The 21,515-nt window shown below is 37.6% G+C and overlaps 1 protein-coding gene across 1 annotated transcript in view; it reads left to right on the top strand.

Annotated features, from left to right (window-relative positions):
• Positions 1 to 21,515, top strand: part of IFT57 (intraflagellar transport 57) — a 70,246-nt gene that overhangs the window by 1,231 nt on the left and 47,500 nt on the right. The window contains exons 2-4 of the mRNA XM_005674895.3: positions 2,186 to 2,348; positions 3,053 to 3,171; positions 15,523 to 15,613. Of these exons, the coding sequence (XP_005674952.2) occupies positions 2,186 to 2,348; positions 3,053 to 3,171; positions 15,523 to 15,613 (373 nt within the window). The remainder of the gene's footprint in view (positions 1 to 2,185; positions 2,349 to 3,052; positions 3,172 to 15,522; positions 15,614 to 21,515) is intronic.

Here is a 21,515-nt window from a genome sequence, read left to right as displayed (position 1 = left end):
CAGTTTAAATTTAATTCCTTACTCTCTTCCAGTAACTTCCATTAGAAGATAATGTTGGCTTCATGTAAACTGCCCATATTGCTAAGCCAGTCCATAATAGAAAAGTTAGAGGAAGAAATAATGTTGTTTGATCCATGATATAAATTGTAAGATTGGAAGTTATTACTTAAGTGAATAGGGTAATTCATAAACAGTCAACATTTTCTGTTAATAAAAATGTTTTTTTTCTCCAAGTATATTTTTCAAACAAAAATAAATTGGCTTTAAGATTCTGTTGATAACAATCTCTGTTATTTCCTCAGAAGTTCAGGAGAGTACTTTGAGTCATGGATTTGCATGGAAATATCCTAGTCTAAAGGTTCTCAAAGTATGGTCAACAGATTAGCAACATCAGCATCACCTGGGAGCTTATTAGAAGTGTAATCCTACAGGCCCTTTCCTGAGTCCAGTATATCAGAAATCCTAGAGGGTGAGGTGTAGAAGTCTGCTTTTGCAACAAGCCTTCCAGGTGATTCTGATACCCACTTAAGTTTGAGAACCACTAACCTAAACAGCATATTAAAAAGCAGAGACATTACTTTGCCAACAAAGGTCTGTCCAGTCAAGGCTATGGTTTTTCCAGTGGTCATGTATGGATGTGAGAGTTGAACTATAAAGAAAGCTGAGCGCTGAAGAATTGATGCTTTTGAACTGTGGTATTGGAGAAGACTCTTGAGAGTCCCTTGGACGGCAAGGAGATCCATCCAGTACATCCTAAAGGAGATCAGTCCTGGGTGTTCATTGGAAGGACTGATGTTGTAGCTCCAATACTTTGGCTATCTGATGTGAAGAACTGACTCATTTGAAAATACCCTGATGCTGGGAAAGATTGAAGGTGGGAGGAGAAGGGGATGACAGAGAATGCGCTAGTTAGATGGCATCACCAACTCAATGGACATGAGTTTAAGTTAACTCCGGGAGTTGGTGATGGACCGGGAAGCCTGGTGTGCTGCAGTCCATGGGGTCACAAAGAGTCAGACACGACTGAGCTATTGAACTGAACTGAACTGTCTTGGGTCTCCAGTATCTATCAGTATCCATTCCTCTGTCCTGGAGTTGTTATCAGCTAATAAGGAAAAAAAAAAAAAGAATTATTAGTAGTGGGTGAACATATACCTATTTGGAAGGACTTCATAGCCTTTTTTTCCCTCCCAGCTGTTATTTTCCAGAACATTTAAACTATCCTGCAAGAGAAAAATTGGGAAGGAAAAAAAACTGGAAAAAAATCAGGAAGGAGTAGATTGCTGATTCTTATGAAAAATAGTTATAGTATCTATAAATCTAATTATAAACAATAGTAATAGCTTCACATAAAAGCAAAATAAGGTCTTTGATCAAAGTAAAAAATGCTGTGGCTTGCAGGTTTTATTCCTTAAAAGTTTAGGTGTGAATCATGTTGGTCCTCATAGGGCTATTTTTAAGAGGCTAGGGGCTTTAACCTAAAGTCCACAAATGTTTGTTAGACTGGGATATACACAGGCAGTGGTTCTTAATCCTGGCTGAACCTAAGAACTATCTAGGAAGCTTTTGAAACATATCTACTCCGGACTTCACTCCCCAAAGTTTTGATTTAATTTGTGAGGTAAGAAACAATGTTTAGTCAGGTAGCAGTAGTTTAACAAGCTCTTCAAGTGATTCAGCCAGTTGAGAACAGTATACAGTATACAGCCAACTTGAGAACAACTGTTTAACGTGGTGGGTAGGTTAGAAACAGTAAGTAAAGATTAACAGTGACACTATATTTAAAAAAAAAAGTAAAAATGCTTTGTAAATAATCATTACGATCTTTATTTTAAACTCCAAGAGTCTCTTAAATTTCAAATTACCATTTCAGGAGATACTCTCTTATTAATTATCCTGACATTATTTTGTTCAGAGTTCTACATTCATCAGTGCATTTTCTGGGTCAAAGTCTTTGAACTAATATTTTGTGTCCAGTAGAAATTGCCCTTATCCTGTTGATTAAAATCTTTAATATAAGAGTGTGGTGGGTTACTAGAAACCTCAGAATGAATTGTCATTGTCTTTTGATGTTAAAGTCATTGGGACAAAAAATCCTTCGGCAGTTTCGGATTTTGTTCGTTTAGCTACTATGGACTTGTTTGCAATATTTCATATTCTGTTCTCCTCCTTTGTTTTGGAACAGACACTATTTTGCACTGCCTACCAATCCCGGGGAACAGTTCTACATGTTTTGTACCCTCGCTGCTTGGTTGATTAACAAAGCAGGACGCCCCTTTGAGCAGCCTCAAGAATATGATGACCCTAATGCAATAATATCTAGCATATTATCTGAGCTTCGATCATTTGTAAGTATAAACAACTCCCTTCTCTCTGCATGTTTGTAGTTAGGACATTTTTAATATTGATAATTCAGCAACATAAATGCTAGCCTTTTAGAAGAATTCTCTGTGGATAACTGTCTATGTGTGTATGTTCAGTGTGTGTTCATTATTAATGTTGATATATCTCAGAGATGAATTTATGTATACTTAGTTCACCTTCTAAAAAATGATTAAAAACTAGAAAGCTGAAACACTGTATTTTGAAAAGAAACTTTGATTTACTAGACCATGATAGCAGTGGTACTTTTCATTTCTGACTTTTCCTGGGGACAAGCAGTAAGAATTTTTGGCACACACATTATTAATTTTTGACAAGTGAATCACTTCATCGTTTACATAGTTGTTTAACAGTATGATACCAACCTAGTGGTTTTACTGATTTTTCACCCTAATAACATCAGTGATTTGTTCTGCTTTCATGAGGTTATTGCCTTTTAATTTGATACTTTTGACAATAAAACATCTTCATTTTCCTTTTGTGTTTATATACCAATGGATTTTTAAAAGACTAAAGAGGTGGATTTCTGAGAAGCAATGTAGTTACAGTTATTTTAAATCATTTGAAGAATCGAGAAGTGATACATTTATTCAACAGTACTTTGCTTAAAATATTTTGACATTTGCAATATAAATAACAAATAATACCCAGTTTATCTTTTGTATTTCAGGGAAGAACTGCAGATTTTCCTCCTTCAAAATTAAAGTCGGGTTATGGAGAGCATGTATGCTATGTTCTTGACTGTTTAGCTGAAGAAGCATTAAAATATATTGGTTTTACTTGGAAAAGGTAAAAATTACCCAACCTGGAAATAGTAATTTTATGTGCATAGCTTTTTCTTCTAACTGTTAAGAGCTATTTAACTGAACTGATAAGAAGTATTTCTTCTTGACCATTAAACTGAAAATGCCACAGGTAATTAGAAAAGTCAGTACAAACAAAATTGGAGATATCTAGTCATTGGAGATAGTCTTCCCGATTCAAATATGTAGTTATTAAAGATTTAACTGTAACTGTATCCTCAGTCAATTGAGTATATTTTTGAAGTTTCTTTGAATATATTTATTTATACAAACAAAGATAGTATATACATGGGAAGTAACTGATAGCCTACAAATTTAAGGAAAAATGAAGTATTTCAAGTGGGATTTTTTTCCTTTGTTTATAGCGATGAGGCAAGAATAATACTGAAGAAGACACTCTGTTAGATATTGTTCATTACTTCTTTCTCTGACCTATGATTTGTTTATATTTCTGTTGCCATATCTTTCCTGTGGTATTAAAGTCATTTGTTTACAGGTCTTTCTTTCTAGAAATTATGAAATCTTTGTATGGCAGTTAGCATAGCATTTGGTATATCATAGATACTCAGTAAATGTTGACCACATGGATGAGGAAATAAAATATTTAGAAACTATCAATTTGTATAGATTATAATTAGAAAATATATAAATTTTGTGTTTTGGAGATTGAGATTATTGATAGGTTAAAAATTGTGGAAGGCATTATTTAGGTAAAAACATGAGCAAACAGTGATATTGAATTAGAACTAATTTCTTGAAAAGGTATATATATTATTTCTATATTTTAATGTATTAGAGAAGGAAATGGCAACCCACTCCAGTATTCTTGCCTAGGAAATCCCTTGGATAGAGGAGCCTGGCAGGCTACAGTTTATGAGACTGCAAAAGAGTTGGGCACAATTTAGTAACTAAACAACAACAACAAATTTTAATGTATATTCAGTTACATTCTCTCAGGAAAACAATCTACTCTATTAATGAATACTTTTAAAAACTTACTTGACTTAGGTTATCATCAAGTTGAACCATATGAAATTACAGATATTCATCTGTTTTTTAATTAAAAAAGAGTGGCAATTGCATATGCTCCAACTCAAACATTACGACTTAGTGCAGTATGGAGAATGAGTATATGACCCACATTACTTCCTTATTAGATTCTATGAAAAGTTATGAGATATCCTACATTTGTAATTTTTAGAAATTTTTAAATTTTTTGCCCAGTGGATTCTAAATTCAGGAACTATTAGTATTTCAGCTGCTATTTAATTTGGTACTTCCTTTGTTTCTTAGTATGTCTTATTCTTGACCACGTATTGTAATTTGGATAATTTATAGGGACCGTATATACACTGAGAGGGAAGGAGGAGGGAACATTGAAAATCAGATTAGAAAAACATTGAAAATCAAAATTACATATCAGCTATGTGATATATAAGTGAGAAAGAAGTTACATGTTTGTATATGTTTATTTTATATATTTAAATACGCTGAAATAAACCCTAGGAAACATAGAAATCCTAGGAAAACATTGCTTTTAAGATATAATCTAATTCTAATTAGTAAAAACAAAAATAGGAAATTTATCCTTTAAGATTAATTTGGTGTATAGTACTTTCCTTCCTTAATATTAAATGTCAATTTTTGTTTTTTGTTAAGCTTTCTGAGGTATGGATTTTTATAAGTTTCCAGAAATAAATGCAAATACTTCTGAATATTTTTAATATGAGAAATATGTGTCATTAATCTTTTTTTTAAAGCATTAAAAATTTCAGTATCTAATAAGGATTATTTAATTTAATTTCAATATACAGTCATTAAAAGGAAAGAGAAATAGAAACAGTAAAGAAGCATAATAGCACATACAACACCAAATTAGGCCAACCAACATCCAGAACTTAAGCAGCATGCTGGGAAGCTCCAAATAATAGCAATCTGGAGTCCCAATTGGGAAAAGTATGTCCACGCCACAAATGAAACTTCAGATTGCAGTTTCAGGGGCTTTTGCTTATAATCCCAGGGTGCAAAGTAATATTATCATTGGTTTGTGTGCAAAAATGAAGCTTTGGTTTTATGTTAACACTTTTACAATGCTGTTTGTTTTATCTTACGAGTCATAGGATTCCATTAAATCCTGGGCACAGTTGGCCAGGCCTCCAGGAGCTCAAGAATTCCAGGCCCACTCCCTTTTTTATTTAAAGTGCTGCCTGACTAGTTGTGCTTACAAACAACCATGGAATATTCTGTGGCCAGGCACATCAGAAGCAAGGTCAGAGACCTGCTCTCTCGTGCTTCTGAAGCCTGAACCAAAGCTTCCTCCATTTTAATTTCTATAATAGCCTCAGGATTATTTATACTTAAGAGCATAGGAATAAGGCAAAATAACATGAACAATCTTGTTAATTCTATAGGTCAATTAACAATTCCAAACAGTCAAAAGAAAATAAAAAACAGTGAGTTAAACAATGGAAAAAACCCATTTCTGAGTGATAGGGGATGTAGTAAAGGAAAAGTCCCACCAGGAATGAGAGGTCTGTTTTTGTACATTAACTCCTATATCCATTAACTTATCAGCTATGATAATAGTAAAACAGTAACCTATTCTATCAAGATACAATTGTGTTTTCCTATGCTCAGATGGCAGTGGCACCCCACTCCAGTCCTCTTGCCTGGAAAATCCCATGGATGGAGGAGTCTGGAGGGCTACAGTCCATGGGGTCGCTAAGAGTCAGACACAACTGAGCGACTTCACTTTCACTTTTCACTTTCATGCACTGGAGAAGGAAATGGCAACCCACTCTAGTGTTCTTGCCTAGAGAATCCCAGGGACGGGGGAGCCTGGTGGGCTGCCATCTTTGGGGTCACACAGAGTTGGACATGACTGAAGCGACTTAGCAGCAGCAGCATGCTCAGATGGTAAAGAATCTGTCTGCAATGCAGGAGACCTGGTTTCTATCCCTGGGTTGTGAAGATCCCCTGGAGGAGGGCATGGCAGCCTGGAGAATCCCCATGGACAGAGGAGCCTGGTGGGCTATATTCCATGGGGTCACAAAAAGTCAGACACTACTGAGTGACTAAGCACAGCATATGAAATCTTTTAATACTTTGATTCCTTGCAAAATCTTATGTAGGGGTTCCAAGGAAAAGCTACTATTAGGGACAGACAAAGTAGGAAATAACACCTGAAGTCTATAACACCTGAATTTTCATGGTGGAGGAGTGAAATAATAATAGATGGTCCTCTTCCAATATAAAAGATTAACATGTATTAAGCATCCAGAGAAAGGGATTCCTAAGTGATACCTGTAGCTAATGTTTACATCATCAGTTATAATACTTACTAATTGAGGAGTGATTTCAAAATACATACTGTAGGTTTTAGGGGAAACAGTCCATTCACAATAGTTGATGGAGTTTTCCAGTATGCAGGGTTCCCCAAATGCAAGAAGTTGTTCCACATCACAGTCTATCATTAGCCTTGTCACAATCTATCAGTAAGTAGGTGCAACTATTAAAGTAACAGATGACATTGGCATATAATCGTTGTGTTCAAGGCTTGAGCTGTATCTTTATCAATGGGATGTGATCTAGCAGACAGATAAATTTTGTCCATAGAAAGGCAAAATTAAGAAAGGACAGGCCTTGTTTGCTGAACAAGTGAAGTTATCCTGAGTTCAGGTCCAGCTCAGGTTTCTCCAGCTGAAGATTATCCTATAGCTTTCTTCATATTTTCTTTTAATCGAGGCATATCCTTGAAGGTTGAGGCGTGAATGACAACCCACAGTACAGTCAAGCTTCCAAGAATAACCTATTCATGAGATTAACAGTGGTTTAATGGCACATTTTTCTTGTCTGGGGATCATCACTAATACAGTATTATCCTTCCCCTGAGCAATCACATCAGCAGGTGTGGGAGGACCACTAGGCTGCTTTACTCAGACTTCAGCTCCAATTGCATGTATTTCTTTTTTTTTTTTTTAAGATCATTATATAGTCCAGTTGTTTTTAAACATGACTGCTCATTAGAATCACATCTGGAACTTTGGAGAAAAAGCAATAGCTGGGCATTTCTATTTTTTTCAAAAATTCCAAGATAATTGTAATGTGCATCTGGATTTTAAAAAGTGATTACAGGTTTTCCTATTAAATGATAGTTTTAGTGATATAGAATTCTGTTATTTTCTGTTGACCAATCATGATGCAGTGGTATTAAAAGGGATAATAGTTAAATAATCACAATCATAATAGTAGATGACTTTTATCAGTTTTCATAATCAATAACCAGACAAAAAATAAAAGATAATTACAATTGCAAGCCATAATGGAAACATGATTAACCTAACAATATATAATAATTACATACAATCTAGAGGGTTAAGTAGACTGATGAGGTAAGTGGAAGTGCATACATGCCCATGTTTTCATCCACCAGCCAGTCTATATATTTTGGTATTTAATTCATTTACATTTAAGATAATTTAAGATAATGATCCTGTTACTATTTTCTTAATTGTTTTGGGTTTATTTTTTATAGATCTTTTCCTTCTCTTGTATTTCCTTCCTAGAGAAGTTCCTTTAGCAGTTGTTGTAAATAAAACTAGATTGATGGTGCTGAATTCTCTTCACTTTTGCTTGTCTGTAAAGCTTTTGAGTTCTCCATCTAATCTGAATGAGAATCTTGCTGGGTAGAGTATTCTTGGTTGTAAGTTCTCTTCTGTTTTAGCACTTTAAATATATATGCCAAAAAAAAATATGCCAGTCCTTTCTGTCTTGTAGAGTTTCTGTTTAGAAATCAGCTGATAACCTTATGGGAGTTTGCTTGTAAGTAATTTGTCGCTTTTCCCTTGTTGCTTTTAATATTTTATCTTTACCTTAATTTTTTGTCTTTTTGATTACTATGTGTCTTGGTGTGTTCCTCCTTGGGTTTATTGTGCCTGAGACTTTCTGTACTTGCTTCCTGGACTTGTTTGACCATTTCCTTTCCTATGTTAGGGAAATTTTCAGCTATTATCTCTTCAAATATTTCCTTGAGTCTTCTCTCTCTCTCTTCTCCTTCGGGAACCCCTATAATGTGAATATTGATGCATTTAATGTTGTCCCAGAAGTCTCTTAGGCTGTCTTCATTTATTTTCATTCTTTTTTCTATATTCTGTTTTATGGCAGTAATTTCCACCATTCTTTCCTCCAGGTCACTTATCCATTCTCCTGCCTCAGTTATTCTGCTGTTGATTCTTTCTAGTGTATTGTTCATCTCTGTTCATTTGTTCTTTAGTTCTTCTAGGGCTTTGATAAACACTTCTTGCATCTTCATTCTTTTTCTGAGATCTTCCTAGATCATCTCTATCATTACTCTGAATTCATTTTCTGGAAAGTTGCATATCTCTACTTCATTTAGTTGTTTTTTCTGGGGTTTTATCTGGTCCCTTCTTCTGGGACATAACCCTCTGCCTTTCCATTTTGATTAACTTTCTGTTATGTGGTTTTCATCCTGGTAGATGCAGGATTGTAGTTCTTCTTGCTTCTTCTGTTTGCTCTCTGGTGGATGAGGCTGAGAGGCTTGTGTGAGCTTCCTGATGGGAGGGACTGGCAGTGGGAAAACTTGGGTCTTGCTCTGGTGGACAGGGCCCAGCTCAGTAGAACTCTGATCTGATTGTCTGCTGATGGGTAGGGCTGCATTCCCTCTCTGTTAATTGTTTGGCCTGAGGCAACCCAGGCCTGGAGTCTGTAGGCTCTATGTTAGGGTTAATGGAGATCTCCAAGAAGACTTACCCAAGGGACACCTCCCATGACTGCTGCTGCCAGTCCCCCTGTCCCCACAGTGAGCCACTGCTGACATACGCCTCCAAAGAAGACGCTCCAACACTAGCAGATACGTCTATTTCAGTCTCCATAGGGTTACTACTCCTTTCCCCTGGGTCCTGGTCTGCATAGGGTTTTGTTTCTGTTTTCCAACAGTAGAGTCTCTATTTTACCCGCGGCTGTGAAAGTCCTATAATCAAATTGTGCTGGTCCTCAAAGTCAGATTGCCTGGGGATTCCTAATCCCTTTGCTGGGTCCCTAGGCTGGGAAGCCTGCCTTGGGGCTCAGAACTTTCATAAAAGTAGGAGAACTTCTTCGGTATTATTGTTCTTCAGTTTGTGCGTTACCCACCCAGCAGTTATAGGATCTTATTTTATCATTATTACACCCCTCCTACCATCTTGTTGTGGCTTCTCCTTTTTCTTTGGACGTGGGGTGTCTTTTTCTGGTGGGTTCCAGCATTCTGTTGATGGTAGTTTAAGAGCTAGTTCTGATTTTGGTGCCCTCGCAGGATGAGATAACTGCACATCCTGTTACTCTGGCATCTTGATCCAGTACCCTGTGTGTCAGTGATCTTGGTGGAGAAATAAGTGTTCAATACTTACTTTTACTTTCCAACACAAGAGATGACTCCACACATGGACGTCACCAGGTGGTCGATACCAAGTCAGATTGATTATATTCTTTGTAGCCAAATATGGAGAAGCTCTGTACAGTCAGCAAAACAAGACCAGGAGCTGACTTTGGCTAAGATCATGAGCTCCTTATTGCCAAATTCAGACTTAAGCTGAAGAAAGTAGGGAAAACCACTAGACATTCACATTTGACCTAAATCAAATCCCTTATGATTATACGGTGAAAGTGACATATAGATTCAAGGGATTAGATCTGATAGAGTGCCTGAAAAACTATGGATGGAGGTTCATGACATTGTATAGGAGGCAGTGATCAAGACCATCCCCAAGAAAAAGAAATGCAAAAAGGCAAAATGGTTGTCTGAAGAGGCCTTACAAATAGCTGAGAAAAGGAGAGAAGTTAAAGGCAAAGGAGAAAAGGAAAGATATACCTATCTGAAAGCAGAGTTCTAAACAATAGCAAGGAGAGATAAGAAAGCCTTCTTCAGTGATCAGTGTGCAGAAATAGAGGAAAACAATAGAATAGTAAAGACTAGATATCTCTTCAAGAAAAAAGATCTCTTCAAGATACCAAGGGACTATTTCATGCAAAGATGGGCACAATAAAGGACAGAAATGGTATGGATCTAACAGAAGCAGAAGCTATTAAGAAGAGGTGGCAAGAATACACAGAACTATACAAAAAAGATCTTGATGACTCAGATAAGCACGATGGCATGATCACTCACCTGGAGCCAGACATCCTGGAATGTGAAGTCAAGTGCACCTTAGGAAGCATCACTACGAACAAAGCTAGTGGAGGTGATGGAATTCCAGTTGAGCTGTTTCAATCCTGAAAGATGATGCTGTGAAAGTGCTGCACCCAATATGCCAGCAAATTTGGAAAACTCAGCAGTGGCCACAGGACTGGAAAAGGTCAGTTTTCATTCCAATCCCAAAGAAAGGCACTACCAAAGAATGCTCAAACTACTGCACAATTGCACTCATCTCACACACTAACAAAGTAATGCTCAAAATCCTCCAAGCTAGGCTTCAAGGGTACGTGAACTGAGAACTTCCAGATGTTCAAGTTGGATTTAGAAAAGGCAGAGGAACCAGAGATCAAATTGCCAACGTGTTGGATCATCAAAAAAGCAAGAGAGTACCAGAAAAACATCTATTTCTGCTTTATTGACTCCACCAAAGCCTTTGACTGTGTGGATCACAACAAACTGGAAAATTCTTAAAGAGATGGGATATCTTACCTTATCAGACCAGCTTACCTGCCTCTTGAGAAACCTGTATGCAGGTCAAGAAGCAACAGTGAGAACTGGACATGGAACAACAGACTGGTTCCAAATTGGGAAAGAAGTACATCAAGGCTGTATATTGTCACCTTGCTTATTTAACTTACATGCAGAGTACATCATGTGAAATGCTGGGCTGGATGAAGCACAAGCTGGAATCAAGGTTCCTGGGAGAAATATCAATCACCTCAGATAAGCAGATGACACCACCCTTATGGCAGAAAGTGAAGAAGAACTAAAGAGAAAAGTGATGAAAGTGAAAGAAGAAAGTGAAAAAGTTGGCTTAAAACTCAACATTCAGGAAACTAACATCATGGCCTTCGGTCCTGCCACTTCATGGCAGATAGACAGGGAAGCAACGGAAACAGTGAGAGACTTTATTTGGGGGGGGGGCTCCCAAATCACTGCAAATGGTGACTGCAGCCATGCAATTGAAAGACGCTTGCTCCTTGGAAGAAAAGCTATGACCAACCTAGATAGCATATTCAAAAGCAGAGACATTACTTTGCCGACAAAGGCCCGTCTAGTCATAGTCAAAGCTATGGTTTTTCCAGTAGGCAAGTATGGATGTGAGGGTTGGAATATAAAGAAAGCTGAGTGCCTAAGAATTGATGCTTTTGAACTGTGGTGTTGGAGAAGACTCTTGAGAGTCCCTTGGACTGCAAGGAGATCCAACCAGTCCATCCTAAAGGAGATCAGTCCTGAGTGTTCACTGGGAGGACTGATGCTGAAGCTGAAGCTCCGATACTTTGGCCACCAGATGCGAAGAACTTACTCATTAGAAAGACCCTGTTGCTGGGAAAGATTGAAGGTGGGAGGAGAAGAGGCCAACAGAGGATGAGATGGTTGAATGACGTCACCAACTCAGTGGACATGAGTTTGAGCAAGTTCCAGGGGTTGGTGATGGACAGGGAAGCTTGGCCTGCTGCAGTCCATGGGGTCACAAAGAGAGAGACACAACTGAGTGACTGAACTGAACCAAACTCTGCATATAAGTTAAGAAGCAGATATTTTTCTGGAACTCCTTTGCCTTCTCCATTCTTCACTATCGAGCAAATGTTAGCAATTTGATCTCTTGTTCCTCTGCCTCTTTTGAAATCTAGCGTATTCGTCTGTAAGTTTTTGATTCACATATTGCTAAAGCCTAGGTTGAAATATTTTGAGCATTATCTCTCTAGCATGTGAAATGAGTGCACTTGTATGGTAGTTTGATCACATACATGTAAAATGAGCATAGTTTTACAGTAGTTGTACGGCATTGCCCTTCTTAGGGATTGGAATGAAAACTGACCTTTTCTTGTCCTATGCCCATTGCTGAGTTTTCCAAATTTGTTGACGTGTGGAGTGCAGCACTTTAACAGCATCATGTTTTAGGATTTTAAGTAGCTAACAGGCATTCTATCACCTTCACCAGCTTTGTTAATAGTAACGCTTTCTAAGATTCACTTGACTTCACACTCAGGTTTTGTGGCTCTAGGTGAGTGACCACACCATCCATGGTTACCTGGATCATTAAGACCTTTTTGTATAGTTCTTCTGTGTATTTTTACCATCTCTTAGTATCTTCTGCTTTTGTTAGGTCCTTACCTTTTCTGTCCTGTATTGCTTCATCCTTGTATGATTTGTTTTCTTGATACCTCCAGTTTTCTTGAAGAGATTTCTAGTCTTACCCATTCTATTGTTTTCTCCTCTTTCTTTTCACTGTTCACTTAAGAAGGACTTCATATTTCTCCCTGATACTCTCTGGAACTCTGTGTTCAAAGATATACTCTGTTGGGTATATCTTTCCCTTTCTTCCTTGCTTTCACGTCTCTTCTTTCCTCAGCTATTTGTAAAGCCTCCTTAACCACTTTGCTTTTTTTCTTTTCTTTTTCTTCGGGGTGGTTTTGGTCACTGCCTCCTACACAGTGTCACAAATTTCCATCCATAGTTCTTCAGGCATTCTGTATATCAGATCTAATCCCTTGAATCTATTTATCACCTCTGCTGTACAAACAAGGGATTTGATTTAGGTCATACCTGAATAGCCTACTGGTTTTCCCTACTTTCTTCTATTTAAGTCTGACTTTTGCAGTAAGAAGCTCATGATCTGAGCCACAGTCAGCTCCAGGTCTTGTTTTTGCTGACTGTATAGAGCTCCTCCATCTTTGGCTGCAAAGTACAGCCAGAGTCACCTCTTATATTCTTGGAAAAGAGTGTTTGCTATGACCAGCATATTTTCTTGACAAAATTCTGTTAGCCTTTGTTCTGCTTCATTTTGAACTCCAGGGCCATGCTTGCCTATTATTCTGGGTATGTCTTGACTTCCTACTTTGCATTTCAATCCCCAATGATGCATAAGATTTTTGGTGTTCCAGAAGGTGTTGTAGGTCTTCATAGAGCAGGTCAACTTCTTTAGCATCAGTGATTGGGGCATAGACTTGGATTACTGTTATGTTGAATGACTTGCCTTGAAAACAAATTTATAACATTCTGTTGTTTTTGAGTTTGTACCCAAGTGTTGCATTTCGAACTCTTGTTGACTATAAAGGCTACTCCATTTCTTCTAAGGAATTATTGCCCGCAATGGTAGATATAATGATCCTCTGTATTAAAGTCACTTATTCCTGTCCATTTTAGTCACTGATTCCTGAGATGTAGATGTTCAATCTTGCCGTCTCCTACCTGACCACACAAGATGGTAAGTTGACCATGACCAATTTACCATGATTCATGACACTAACATTCCAGGTTCCTATCAATATTGTTCTTTACAGCATCAGACTTTACTTTTACCACCAGACATAATTACAATTATCCACAATTAACATCGTTTTTGCTTTGGCCCAGCCACTTCCCTCTTTTTGGAGCTAATATTAATTGCCCTCCTTTCTTCCCCAGTAGCATAATGGATACCTTCTCACCTGGAGGCTTCATCTTTCAGTGTCCTATCTTTTTGCCTTTTCACACCGTTCATGGAGTCTCAAGGCAAGAATACTGGAGTGGTTTGTCATTTCCTCCTCCAGTGGACCACATCTTCTCAGAACTCTCCATTATGACCTGTCCATCTTGGGTGGCCCTGCAGGGCATAATTCATAGCTTCTTTGAGTTATGCAAGCCCCTTTGTCACAGCAAGACTGTGATCCATGGAGGGATGTTAGATATATGATGTGAAAAGTAGGATTCATGCAAGAAAACGTTGCAAAGTCTATGTAATAATAACAGTCCTGAATAGCTAATATTTAGGTAATAAGCTAAGAAAAATATCTTAACAGGGTAAGTGTTAGTCACTCAGTCGTGCCCGACTCTTTGCAACCCCATGGACTACAGCCCACGAAGCTCCTCTGTCCATGAGATTTTCCAGACAAGGATACTGGAGCGGGTTGCCATTTCCTTCTCCAGGGGACCTTCCAAACCCAGGGGTCGAACCCAGGTCTTCTACACTACAGGCAGATTCTTTACCGACTGAGCTACAAGGGAAGTGCCTAACAGGGTTAGGTAGAGTATTAATTTTCTTAATATACACAAAAGCAGAAGGTATTGATAGGCATTTCACTGAAAAACACATAACCAGTTAAAACATGAGAAGGCATTCAACCACTCTCATGTGAAAGAAATGCTATTAGGGATTTTTTTCCCTTAGATGATAGACAAAAATTGAAGCTTATTTACCATATTGGCAAATGTATGGAAAAGGCATCACTGCTGTTGGGAGTTTAAATTAGGGTGACATTTTAGAAGTTGTTTTCAGTAATACTGAACAAAATAACAAAATAGACATAGTTGTTGGCCCAGCATTTATACTTGATGTATAAGAATGATCTTTGCAGCATTGTCTAGTAAGGAAATGAAAAATAATCTTAATGTTCATCCATAGGTTGCTAGTTATATTGCTATGGTACTGCTGTTTGATCGAAAACAGTGCAGGTATGTTGAGAGAGAGAGCTAGCATGAGGGCAAGAGAGAGGGATAAGGAGGGAGAGAGAGAGAGATGCACAGTTGACCTTTTGACAGTGCAGGGGTTAAGGATGTGGAAAATCCACATGTAACTTAGTGTGCTTGTGCTTGTACTCAGGCACCCAGTCGTGTCTTTGTGACCCCATGGACTGTAGCCCACCAGTCTTCTCTGTCCTTTGGATTTTTGAAGAATCCTGGAGTGGGTAGGGCTTCCTTATAAGCTGTTCCTCCGTATCCACAGTTCCACATCTATAGATTCAACCTACCAAGAATCATGTAATAGTTAGTATTTACTATAGATTAAAAAAAAAAAATCTCTGTGTTAAATAGACCCACACAGTTCAAACCTATGCTCTTCAAGGGTCAACTGTGTATGTACTTAAATATGATATGTTAGTAAGTGAAGAAAGTTGGTTGGCTAATAGTATGCATGGTACCTTCCCATTCATGTATTACTACTTAAATCTTCAAGTTTAGAAATAAACATTTTTGCTTCTTTACATAGAGAGTTTCAGGAAGGATACATGAAACATTTAACTGATTATGGGAAGAGGGGCAGGTGTAAAAGAACCAGAACTGGCGTAGAGTGGGGAGGATCCTTAATACTCACATTGTACCTTTTTGCCCTGCTGAAATGTTTTGTTTTTCCCTCTCATCTCATGTAAAGCTTTATTATTTTAGACCAGCATACCCAGTGGAAGAATTAGATGAAGAGACTGTTGCAGAAGATGATGCAGAATTAACATTGAATAAAGTGGATGAAGAATTTGTGGTATGTGTGTTGCTGAACTTTTTTGTCCATTTTCACCTTTGGATTCATTTCCCTTCTCTTAATTCCCCTAGACTTCCATTTTCTGGAATATAGTTTATTTCATTGTTTGTAGATTTAAAAAACAAAACCAGCTTTTGAATATAGTGCCAAATACCAGTAATTTAAACCTTTGGTTAAATTAATTCTCATGTTCACTAATGATTATGGTGTGAATTTAGCAGAGGTTCTTCGAATATAGACAGAAAATAGTCGACCAGTAGTTATATAGGTAAACAGTTTGTTAACCATTCATGATCTTAAATAGACCGTAAATAATAGAAAATTTAGAAGACAGCAATAGACTTTTGAATTAATACAGTCTGCTTCATAAGAATAGCATTCATTTCTCAGGAACTCCTTTATGCTTCTGAAATTAAGATGATTACTACCCTACCCTGCAGGAACATTAAAAAATACTTATAAATATCAACATTATTTAAGTTGTTTGGCAACCTCTGGGCATATCCTCATTCTTAAAATTCTATCTATAGTGTGAAATTAAATGATCATGTCTTTATAACAGACTGGACTAGGAGAATGGTAGAGAAGAAGAGTTCTTCCTCAGAATCAGAGATGAGTTGACACTAGTATTTTAGAAAGTGTATATATGATTTAAAATGAAAATGGTGGAGAAGGAAAATGTTGCAGTATATTTTACTGTCATAGACCAATTACATTTTTCAGGTGATTTTTTAAAAATCAATAGATGATACGTACATTCTGTAAATAACTTAACAGTAATTTATTTTGCTACTGTGGGCTCCAAAATCACTGCAGATGGTGACTGCAACCATGAAATTAAAAGACGCTTACTCCTTGGAAGAAAAGTTATGACCAACCTAGATAGCATATTCAAAAGCAGAGACATGACTTTGCCAACAAAGGTCCATCTAGTCAAGGCTGTGGTTTTTCCAGTGGTCACGTATGGATGTGAGAGTTGGACTGTGAAGAAGGCTGAGTGCTGAAGAATTGATGCTTTTGAACTGTGGTGTTGGAGAAGACTCTTGAGAGTCCCTCGGACTGCAAGGAGATCCAACCAGTCCATTCTGAAGGAGATTAGCCTTGGAATTTCTTTGGAAGGAATGATGCTAAAACTGAAACTCTAGTACTTTGGCCACCTCATGCGAAGAGTTGACTCATTGGAAAAGACTCTGATGCTGGGAGGGATTGGGGGCAGGAGGAGAAGGGGACGACAGAGGATGAGATGGCTGGATGGCATCACGGACTCGATGGACGTGAGTCTGAGTGAACTCCGGGAGTTGGTGATGGACAGGGAGGCCTGGCGTGCTGCTATTCATGGGGTCGCAAAGAGTCGGACACGACTGAGCGACTGAACTGAACTGAACTGATAGGCTGCAAAGATATTAATCACTGCATTATTTTATAGTGAATGCTGAAAATAACCATTAAATAAATTAGACATATCCATATGGTAGAATGTCACATAGCCATTAAAAGAAATGTTTACAAAGAAATGTTAGTGACATTTGATGATAACATACTATATGCACAAACTCAACTATGTAAAATACACAGAAAAACAGTTAACACCAATATATTTATATTAGTTATATGTGGGTAGAAGGATTATGGATGATTATTTTCCCTTCTATCTTTAAAGTTTTTAATGTATTTTATCAGTAGTATAAATATTTTAAACCATATGTGTAAAAAAGATGACTGCTGTTGTAACAGCAGTGAACATTGGGGTACACATGTCTCTTTCAGTTCTGGTTTCCTCAGTGTGTTTGCCCAGCAGTGGGATTTCTGGGTCATAAGGCAGTCTGTTTCCAGTTTTTTAAGGAATCTCCACACTTTTCTCCATAGTGGCTGTACTAGTTTGATTTCCCACCAATAATGTAAGAGGGTTCCCTTTTCTCCGTACGCTCTCCAGCATTTATTGTTTGTAGACTTTTGGATAGCAGCCATTCTGACTGGCGTGAGATGGAACCTAATTGTGGTTTTGATTTGCATTTCTCTGATAATGAGTAATGTTGAGCATCTTTTCATGTGTTTGTTAGCCATCTGTATGTCTTTGGAGAAATGTCTTTTTAGTTGTTTGGCCCATTTTTTGATTGGGTCGCTTATTTTTCTGATATTGAGCTGCATGAGCTGCTTGTATATTTTTGAGATTAATTCTTTTTCAGTTGCCTTGTTTGCTATTATTTTCTCCCATTCTGAAGGCTGTCTTTTCACCTTGCTTATAGTTTCCTTCATTATGTAAAAGCTTTTAAGTTTAATTAGGTCCCATTTGTTTAGTTTTGCTTTTATTTTCATTACTTTGGGAGGTGGGTCATCGAGAATCCTGCTGTGATTCATGTCAGATAGTTTCTGGTCTTACATTTAGATCTTTAATCCGTTTTGAGTTTATTTTTGTATATGGTGTTAGAAAGTGTTCTAGTTTCATTCTTTTATAGGTGGTTGACCAGTTTTCCCAGCACCACTTGTTAAAGAGATTGACTTTTCTCCATTGTATATTCTTGCCTCCTTTGTCAAATATAAGGCGTCCTTAGGTGTGTGGATCCATCTCTGGGCTTTCCATTTTGTTCCATTTGTTTATATTTCTGTCTTTGTGCCAGTACCATACTATCTTGATGACTGTAGCTTTGTAGTAGAGCCTGAAGTCAGGCAGGTTGATTCCTCCAGTTCCATTCTTCTTTCTCAAGATTGCTTAGGCTACTTGAGGTTTTTTTGTATTTCCATACAAACAGGACATGGAGACAACATAGATGTCCATCAGTAGACAAATGGATAAGAAAGTTGTGGTACATAAACATGACGGAATATTACTCAGCTATTAGAAAGAATGCATTTGAATAAGTTCTAATGAGGTGGATGAAACTGGAGCCTATTATACAAAGTGAAGTAAGTCAGAAAGAAAAACACCGATACAGTTTCTTAATGCATATATATGGAATTTAGAAAGATGGTAACAATGACCCTATATGCGAGACAGCAAAAGAGACACAGATATAAAGAAAAGACTTTTTGACTCAATGGGAGAAGAGAAGGGTGGGATGATTTGAGAGAATAGCATTGAAACATGTATATTACCATATGTGAAACAGATGACCAGTCCAGGTTCAATGTGTGAAACAAGGCACTCAAAGCTGGTGCACGGGGACAACCCAGAGGAATGGGATGGGGAGGGAGGTGGCGGGGGGGTTCGGGTTGGGGGACACATGTACACCCATGGCTGATTCATGTCAATGTATGGCAAAAACCACCAAGTATTGTATAGTAATTAGCCTCCAATTAAAATAAATAAATTGATTTTTTTTTAAAAGATGACTACTATCTATAGAAAGAAAAAGACCATTGTAAAACCAATCAGTTTAAAAGATATCTTTCTTAATGTGATAAATTTTTAAAGTTAAGGTAAAAATGTAGTCATTCATGTGTTTATTGAGCACCTGTTATGTAGTCAGCACTGGGCAAGACCCTGGTGGAGCTGCATGTACAAAAACTCGGAGGAAGGAAGATGCGTACCATGATCAAAACTGAGAGAAAACCATTGCGGCCGGCTCTTCTGAGTGAGGAGGAGAGTGACTTCAGATTGTGCATGTTAGTTGCCCAGTCTTATATGGCTGTTTGGGACCCCATGGACTATAGCCTGCCAGGGTCCTCTGCCCATGGACTTCTCCAGGCGAGAATACTGGAGTGGGTTGCCATTCCCGTCTCCAGGGTTAACTGGGAAGAAAGACCAGGTCCAGATCATTTTGGTCATTTTAGGGAGTTTAGACTTTATTCTTTGTGTAATAAATCTTTCCATTCAGGCTTAGAAAATTTTAAGTCCTCATATAGTCCCTGTTGTTAATCTCACTTATTTTCCTCAGATATTTCCTCATCTTGTTTCTTAGTTACTGTTTATTATTAGTAGTAAATAGTTTATCTACAGATACCTGGTCCTAATGCATCAGTATTTAGCTTCAAAGACCTATAACTCAAAACAGCTAGACAGGGGAAAAAAGGACAAAAACCAACTAATCAGAAGGAAAACTCCATGAGGGCATAAACCAATTTTGCACATTTTTTGTCTCCAGTTTATTATGCAATGCCTGGTGCATAGTAGTTGTTCATTAAATATTTGACAAAAAATCATCTGTCAGCGTATTGCTTGTAACTTTTAGAAAATAGGGTTTTTCTTTCTTTTTCTGAGAACCATTTAATGTTCAAAGCAGCATTGCTGTTTGTATAAATTAGAGAAACAAACTAGAAAGCATCCTCTTCACACATTTCTTGCCAACTGTGAAGTAAAGACCTTCTGCTGTCATAAGACCAAGCTGAAGCCTTCCTCAAAGGGTTGTGTCTGAGGCTCTTAGTTCCCCTACATCATGTCTCTTGAATTTTTTTCCTTTTCCTTCTTCCTTGTTATTATATTATTCTAAGGAGGCCTTTTACCTTTCTCATTCTTCTTAGTAAGGAGAGCTGGGTCAGTGCCAAAAGCCTCTGGATGGTGGTATATTACTTTGTTTTGTTGCCAGAGTTTGTAGGATAGCTCATAGATGGCAAAGATTATTTCTGACAAAGTAAAGTTCTTCTGTGATCAACAAGAAACTCAAAAGCTTCCATTTTGGACTGGTCACATCAAGTTAGGACACATTGATAACTGAAAAGTGAGAGAGAGGGATAGGGGAAGGAGGGAGGGAGGGCAGCCTAGAGGGAAGAAGGAAGGATTAGGATCATGACACAGAATATTCTCACAGAATGTCCTCACAGTATATAATCATATCCTTAGTAATTGGCAGTAAGAGAATGAAGACACATATTAGACAAAGAAATGACAGGAAATTGAGTACCTTTTAAATTACTAAGATTAAAATCCTCAATTTAAAGCTATTTTTTGAGTCTGTTTATATTCAAATTCATTTTGAATGCTTTCTTAATAATTTTTAATAACTTAAATTCTTTTTCTAGTACCTACTCTTAAAGCTTTTTGCCTAATAGTGTTCAATCGACCACAGTTCAACAAGTACTTATTGATCACCTGTGTAAACAGTACCGATTAGGTTATTATAAAAGCATTATAAACTCATCTCTTCTCCCATCGGCACTGAGTCATTGGCGTCTGTCATTTGCTCTGGTTAAGTACACCATCATTAGTGCAAACACAGGATAGACTGAGCTGTTTCTCAGAGATGTGTATCTGCATGTATGCTTAGGATTTAAGGTGTAAACACATCAGTTTTGTCTACACATCTAGGCCCCACTGCCTCCATCCCTAAAAAAGTGAACGTTATTTGATTGTACATTATCTGTGTTTATATTGTTTCATAGTTTACTATAATCTTTCTAATTTCTCAAAGATTAACATAGTTCTAATGTCTCAGCTTAGTGGCCCCACTCCTAGGAGTTTCTTTGTAGATCTGGGATGGTTAGATCACATTGTCACAAGCTCCCAGGTGATACTAATGCTGCTGATCTAAGAACCACATTTTGAGAACCACTGTCTTACATACTTCTAAGTGCTTAAAGATAAGGGTTATCTTTGAAATCAACTACTGTAGCTTTTGTGCAGCTCTACATATGAAAGTGTCCACCAAACAACTCTCACTTTTTTGTTGTTGTTGTTTTTCTTTACAAGACTTTAGAAGCAAGCTCCATTGGCCTCATTATCATGTCTTTAAGCTTTGGATATTCTTGTTAAAATTGCTTCACCCACTTTGTCACTTGTCACCAGAAAGACATTTTAACGTTTTGTCCTACCTGCTTATACAGCCTGCTCAAACTCTGTATTTACTGTGTATTGGGAAGGAGATTGCTTGTCAAAGGGTCTCTTCTGACCCTGTCCCCCGCATCAGTTGGGCTCAATCAGGACCAGCTTGGAATCTACCTGAATTATCCTTTTATTAGATAGTTAATA

This window comes from Capra hircus, chromosome 1, assembly GCF_001704415.2.
Source record: "Capra hircus breed San Clemente chromosome 1, ASM170441v1, whole genome shotgun sequence".
Classification (NCBI taxonomy): Eukaryota; Metazoa; Chordata; class Mammalia; order Artiodactyla; family Bovidae; genus Capra; species Capra hircus.
The sequence above is the reverse complement of the archived record's forward strand: the minus strand, read 5'-3'. Positions and strand labels throughout refer to the sequence as shown.